Raw genomic sequence first — 7,500 nt, forward strand, 5'->3', positions numbered from 1 at the left:
TCACATCTTCTGTTTTGAAAAATTGCCCCATCTCTCTGTGTTGCATCACTCGTTATTATGAGAGTCCCCAGCTCGCTCCCAGGCCGCATTAACTGCCCCAAGGGCAGAGCGAGAGCCATCAGAGTCATGGCCACTGTCCAGCCTCACAGAGGACAACACAAGATGGCCGCCCAAGGTTCCAGTGCTGGCTAGGGCTGCAGCTAAAGGTTATTTTCATAGACGATTAATCTGTTGATTATTTTCTTGAGAAACAGATTAGTTTGATCGATACAATGTCAGAAAATGGTTGAAAACAATGTCAATCTGTTAGGCAAAGCCCAAGAATATGTCTTGTTTTGTCTACTGGCATAGAGGGGTAAGCCAAGGCGAACATATTCAAGTTTGAAAGGCATCAGAGAATTCTGAGGTATTTTCCTTCACTTTCCTTTTAAAAAAATGACACAAACTGATTAACAGATTACCAAAATAGTTGGCAATTAATCTAATAGTTGGCAACTAACTGATTAATTGTTGCATCCCTTTACTGTGTGTTCTGGTGAGGCATAAAGAGACCAGCTCTTCAGCAGGGATGAACTCTTTAAAGGGTCAGTTGGCAGTCCTGATTGCTGTGACCAGGCCTGTGACCAGGAATTTCGTAATTTTAGGGACAATGCCACTTGGTATTCAGTTTGGCATATTTGGCGGGGGGCACAAAGGCCAAAGTTAACTATACAGTAGGCTACATAAAAATGATCAAAGTTTTATTTAGCCTACTTACAGCAGTAGACCTGCATCACTGTATGAAACATTACAAAAACATGAAACATGTCATATTACACAGAACTGTACATCATCTGATTTTAATAATTACAGATATCTAGGCTATATTTAACATTTATTTTCTATTTGGCCTGTTATGAAATGTATTGAAAAATGTAAGCACATTGTGAAACTTAAAGCCCAAAGTTAGAGACATGCATGTAGAAATTTGCTGCAAATTCAAAACCGGATTACTCTGGATGTCTAGTTGTACAGGGGAATTCTTTACCTCTGTGTTTTCGGCAAGGTCTGTTGTTTATTCTGATATATGGTTTGTCTTTTGTTGATTGAAGAGCTTGTGATCATGTAGAATGATATGATTAAATTAAAGTTACTTTTCTCACGAACCGTTTACTACAGCAACTAATGGCTAACATTGTTTAAAAGCTGATAAAAAGCTCTTTCATGTGATGATACAAGTGATGTCTGTGCAGGACTGCCAACTCGCAAGCAATGGCTGTGGGACTCACTCATTTGACTGGCTTCACACCACAACCCCTATTTCACATGCTAAAGTGTCAACCCGGTCCGTCAAATAATGTCAGGTGACCAGATGTCCTCTTTACCCCAGCATGTCCTCTATTTGAGACCTAAAACATGCATCCGGCATTTACCTCAGTAGGGGCGTCACTACTCCCTTTCTACTGCTGCCCCAGTACTGACCGGCTGTATCTCACGAACATGGTAAACCCTACATCACGATAAACAGCAGACCTTACAGAATACGAGAATATAAAGCATGTCTCTGTACAGTAGGTAGTTCCCCATAATCCGGTTTTGAAATTGCAACACATTTCTATATGATCTTCAACTTGATTCGATTGTATTCTAATGTAAACTATTTATGTCAGTACATTCATTGTTGTAAATTGCTTTGCCATAGAGTATCCCACCATCATGGTTCTGATATTGCCAGATTCCAGACAATCCTACTTACACAGATATGAATATATATTTCAACTAGCATGCTTCCTAATGACATTAATGCAAGAAAAAGAATTATGAGACGCAAATGATTTTGTCCAAATGTTATCACATCATACTTTCCCAGATATGGGTAGCCCAAACTGTCCTGAAAAAGGAAGATATAGCATGTATAGATGGCCATTACAATGACCAAGATCTTATCTTATCTTGAGTGAAGCTCAGCAAATATGCTCTGTGGTTGGGAAGCACAAATATTCCCATCCATATATAAAAAGTAAGAAAAGTCTAACCTCTGAATTGTGTTTCAAACTCCAGATTGATGCATTTAAATGTTAAAATATAAAAAAAAAATCTTCCAGGGGACCATGCCCCCGGACCCACCTAGAATGGCACAACATGACAGGAACGCAGGTTCAGCTAATAACCAAAAATGTTTATTTCTATTATTTCCAGTGGTCCTAGTAGATCCATTTGGTACCCTAATGTTAATTTAACTCCGGGACCCATGGCTGTCATAGCCACTGTGAAATTCCAGCCCTGACTGTGACTCAATCATCTCAGGTGCTAGTTACACCTTTGAGCCAGGTGAGGAGCAATTGTCACCTCTTGCCAACAGAGATCTATAAATGAATGTGCAGGGCTGGAAATCTTATTTATGAGTGTATACTTCTTTGACTTCTATTCTGCTTCATAGTACCATATGGAATTCAAAATAACTTTATGTTCAATGATGTATACAAGGATAGGGTGAAGAATAGCTTCCTCCCTCCTTCAGCCTGATCATATCTATAGTTACAGCACTTTTAGTCTGTTTGTATAGTCTGCTCTTTTATCTTATGTTTTATACTATCTGTTTTAATGTCTTTTTACTAAATCTAGATCTATATGTATATTTTTACTGGACTTTTTATGTTGACACGCCTGATTGATTGATTGTCATTTTTATTTTAAATATGCAAGAAACATGTGTCAACAAGACAGCAACAAAACAAGGATCTTCTCTTTTTTTTCTTAACATATTTGAAAAAGAGTGGGAAGAAGTTTACACTTTTTTAATCCCACCCCTTTCATTAAATCATACAGTTAATTATAAGAAAAATAAATTTGCAATGATTGAATTTAATTCTTGAAATTAATGACTACTTTAAATAACAAAGATTTCCATTCGGAAGTATACAAAGCTAGTATTGACTAGATACTATGTTGACACGCCTGCACCCAAAAGAAAGTACTCCCAGTACTAAGTTCTAGGATTCTTATAACGTTCCAGCGTTTTGTTTGGTTCTGTTTGGTTCTGTTACCAGGCTGGGGGCGCGCTGGCGTTCTTTGGCCCGGCGCGGCGGCTTCCACGACCTCTCCTTGGTGACCGTGTTGACGTAGAAGGTGCGGCCCGAGCTGGGGTCGCGGTACTGCTCCCACTGGTCCAGCACCTGCAGCGGCGGCCGGCCCGGAGGGGGGCTCGGGGGCGCGGGATGCGTCCGTCGGTCCGTCTGCAAGGTGCCGTAGCCCGGCGACTCCAGCAGGCCATGGGGCCTGGAACCCTGTAGACAAAAGCCCAAAGGAAGCCAGACACGGTGGAATGTGTTAGTGGTGTTGGGAAGGGGGGGGAAAGCAGTGAAAATGTGGCCACAAAGACACATTTTCACTCTCTGAGAATGAGAATGCTTTTCAACTTCAGGGGAATGAAACAAGGTGAATGTTAGCTTGCACTTGTCTGTGAATGCATATTCCTGCACAGGCTGTAGTGCCATGACAGTCACATCCAGATGTGATTGTTTTGTATTAATAGAGCCAGTAACTGAGGTATTCAGTACGTGCAAACACACACATATCTCCACTCTGTATGTGTGTATGTGAGCATGATGCATGTCGTGTGTGTGTGTGTGCAGATCATCGCGCGCGCGCGTGTGTGTGTGTGTGTGTGTGTGTGTGTGTGTGTGTGTGTGTGTGTGTGTGTGTGTGTGTGTATGCCTGCGAGAATGTGAGATGGGCCTCAGCTAAGAGAGGATGTGGCTTTAATCGTTTACACACACACACACACACACACACACAGTGTGAAATGACTAAAGCATTCCACTGAAAAGACAAGCCCAGGGAGAACAACGTGGACACAACGAGAGATCTGAAAATCTGATAATGCTCTTCTGGGGTCAACCATAATGCTCTGTGGCCAGCACACCCACCAGGATTAAATTGGTATTAAAAAACATGTTAACTGAAATGAACCATATCATAGATCCACTAAGGAAGGGACCAGCTCTGCTATGGTCCCAGGTTATATAGAAAGGATTTTTTTTTCACTCAAAAAATCAAAGGTAGGCGCATGATTGAGCTTATCCAGTTATGTAACCCACTCAATTATGTTAATGACATGACTGCCAGCCTGGTCCCGCCGCACGTGTGGCATGGGTGCCATGTCCGACATCTCCTCTAGAGGGCAGAGTGTTCAAAAAGCCACAAACCAAACGAAGCAGCATTACAAAAGATGATGTTTACAAACAGCAGGTAGAATCCACAGAAGAGGGGTATGCATTAGAGGGGTATGCAGGGTAGGTGCAGAAGAGGGGTATGCATTAGAGGGGTATGCAGGGTAGGTGCAGAAGAGGGGTATGCAGGGTAGGTGCAGAAGAGGGGTATGCATTAGAGGGGTATGCAGGGTAGGTGCAGAAGAGGGGTATGCATTAGAGGGGTATGCAGGGTAGGTGCAGAAGAGGGGTATGCAGGGTAGGTGCATTAGAGGGGTATGCAGGGTAGGTGCAGGAAGGTGCTGCAGAGCTGCTCAGCGGGGGGGCTGGGGGGGGGGGGGTTGTGGCTTCGGGCAGGAGTTTGAAGTGCGTACGTTTTTCCGTTGCCGGCAGTGTCTAGTAGACACTCCCTAATTCAACACACCTGTTCAGGAAGCTTGTTATAAAAAAGCCTGATATGAACACAACATGGGTTAGTTCAGCTGTGTGTGCATGTGTGTGTGTTAAAAGGTACAACATGGGTTAGTTCAGCTGTGTGTGCATGTGTGTGTGTAAAAAGGTACAACATGGGTTAGTTCAGCAGTGTGTGCATGTGTATGTGTGTGTGTGTGTGTGTGTGTGTGTGTGTGTGTGTGTGTGTGTGTGTGTGCATGTGTGTGTGTTAAAAGCTTAGCACATAAATAGTCCTGATACGTGTGCATAGATGTGTGCATGTCTGTATTTGGGTGGTGGTGGTGGGGTGGGGGTGGAGGGAGGGATTCTGACATAACTGTGGTTGAAGTGAACTTAGCATGAGCCTGTGTTTTACAAGATTACATTATTTTAGTTCCAGATGTGTGTGTATGTGTGTGTGTGTGTGTGTGTGTGTGTGTGTGTGTGTGTGTGTGTGTGTGTGTGTGTGTGTGTGTGTATGCGTGTGTGTGCAGTGTGTGTGTGTGTGCAGTGTGCTGAGATGATGTATTATAAAGTTGATCTGTCCCCCCAACCCCCGCCGGTTGGTCAGCTGGCTCCAAGAAGCGCTGTTTCCCAGCTAATGTTAGATATCGGGGACGTTTAAGTGGAGCGAGTGTGGAGAGGCTATTTAAACCACTGCCAATTCAGGCAGCTCCCCAATGGAGAGAGCTGCAGCACACACACACACACACACACACACACACACAAGGGCAAATGTACAAAGAGACCCCAACACTGAGAGATGACTAGGCTATTACTGAGGATTCCAGGATTCATGTTTTATAAAACAAAACAAACAAATCCTACATAAACATCAGATACTGTTGATGTTCTGAGATTGCCTAATCCTTTTCTCCCAGGAGTGTGTGTGTGTGTGTGTGTGTGTGTGTGTGTGTGTTTGTTTGGGCTTACTATATTCTGTACATGCGTGTGTATGCGCATGTCCGGCATGCACATGCAGCAGGCGTGTTGTTTGGTGGGAAACCCCGAGCTTGTGACCCGACTGCTGAATGCAGCTCTAATCCTAAAGCTTACTGGCTTTACAGAGCACGGGGGAGACAAGAGGAAAGAAATGAGGAGATGAGGAGAAAGAATGAAACCCATGGAGGGAGAGAGAGAGAGAGAGAGAGAGTGAGAGAGAGAGAGAGAGAGAGAGAGAGAGAGAGATGATGATGATGATGATGATGATGAAAGACACAGTGAGAAGAGTATAAGAGAAAGGGAGACAGATGAAGAGAGAGAGGGATGAGGAGAGAGGGATGAGGAGAGAGGGATGAGGAGAGAGAGGGATGGAGAGAGAGAGGGATGAGGAGAGAGGGATGAGGAGAGAGGGATGGAGAGAGAGGGATGAGGAGAGAGGGATGAGGAGAGAGGGATGAGGAGAGAGGGATGAGGAGAGAGGGATGGAGAGAGAGGGATGAGGAGAGAGGGATGAGGAGAGAGGGATGAGGAGAGAGGGATGGAGAGAGAGAGGGATGAGGAGAGAGGGATGAGGAGAGAGGGATGAGGAGAGAGGGATGAGGAGAGAGGGATGGAGAGAGAGAGGGATGGAGAGAGAGAGGGATGAGGAGAGAGGGATGGAGAGAGAGAGGGATGAGGAGAGAGGGATGGAGAGAGAGAGGGATGAGGAGAGAGGGATGGAGAGAGAGAGGGATGAGGAGAGAGGGATGGAGAGAGAGAGGGATGGAGGGAGAGAGGGATGAGGAGAGAGAGATGGAGAGAGAGAGGGATGAGGAGAGAGGGATGGAGAGAGAGAGGGATGAGGAGAGAGAGATGGAGAGAGAGAGGGATGAGGAGAGAGGGATGGAGAGAGAGAGGGATGAGGAGAGAGAGATGGAGAGAGAGAGGGATGAGGAGAGAGAGATGGAGAGAGAGAGGGATGGAGGGAGAGAGGGATGGAGAGAGGGATGGAGGGAGAGAGGGATGGAGATAGGGATGAGGAGAGAGGGATAGAGGGAGAGAGATGGGGAGAGAGGGATGGTGGGAGAGAGGGATGGAGAGAGAGAGGGATGAGGAGAGAGGGATGGAGAGAGAGAGGGATGGAGAGAGAGAGGGATGAGGAGAGAGGGATGGAGAGAGAGAGGGATGAGGAGAGAGGGATGGAGAGAGAGAGGGATGGAGGGAGAGAGGGATGGAGAGAGGGATGGAGGGAGAGAGGGATGGAGGGAGAGAGGGATGGAGATAGGGATGAGGAGAGAGGGATAGAGGGAGAGAGATGGGGAGAGAGGGATGGTGGGAGAGAGGGATGGGAGAGAGGGATGAGGAGAGAGGGATAGAGAGAGAGGGATGGGGAGAGAGGGATGAGGAGAGAGGGATGAGGAGAGAGGGATTGGGGTGAGGGATGGGGGAGAAAGAGAGGGCTCCTGACGTTTGAGGCCGGCCGTACCTGCTGGCTGTAGCGGCGTTCGGGCACTGCCATGTCCCAGTAGCTGTAGGACTTGGAGGGGCCGGTGGCGTGTGTGCCGCGCCCGATGAGGGTCACCCCCATCTCCCCATATGGGTTCTGGGGCAGGTTGCTGGAGCTCTTGCTGCGTGGCATGGACGCCGAGTTGGTGCTGCACGGCTGGCCCCCAGGGACCATGAGGTGCCCGGAGGGCGACGTGAACGAGGGGTTGACCGGCAGGGGCAGGGTGGGGAAACGGCCGCCGACGGAGCCCGCCATCAAGCCCGCGCCGTTGGAGTTGAGATCCTCCATGGAGCGGCAGAACGTTTTGGGTGCTGGGTGAAGAGAGAGACAAATAAAGGGTTTTACAATACACTGATGCTGACCTGCAGCTCATAATCACAATGCATTGACAATATACATTCACAATATACATTCTATGATTACAGAATTATGCAATTACATAGTAGCTCT

The 7,500-nt window shown here is 46.5% G+C and overlaps 1 protein-coding gene across 4 annotated transcripts in view; it reads right to left on the minus strand.

Annotated features, from left to right (window-relative positions):
* arhgap9 (Rho GTPase activating protein 9) overlaps positions 1-7,500 on the minus strand; it is a 51,500-nt gene that overhangs the window by 30,709 nt on the left and 13,291 nt on the right. For all 4 annotated transcript variants that reach the window (XM_076267648.1, XM_076267647.1, XM_076267646.1 and 1 more), the window contains exons 4-5: positions 7,030-7,361; positions 3,027-3,266 (exon numbers count right to left, since the gene is read on the minus strand). In XM_076267648.1, the coding sequence (XP_076123763.1) occupies positions 3,027-3,266; positions 7,030-7,361 (572 nt within the window). The remainder of the gene's footprint in view (positions 1-3,026; positions 3,267-7,029; positions 7,362-7,500) is intronic.

The sequence above is a fragment of the Alosa pseudoharengus genome, unplaced genomic scaffold, assembly GCF_046254945.1.
Source record: "Alosa pseudoharengus isolate Yale_2024_CS ecotype anadromous, Long Island Sound unplaced genomic scaffold, YU_APseudo_1.1 YU_APseudo_1.1_scf_5, whole genome shotgun sequence".
NCBI classification, from domain to species: Eukaryota; Metazoa; Chordata; class Actinopteri; order Clupeiformes; family Clupeidae; genus Alosa; species Alosa pseudoharengus.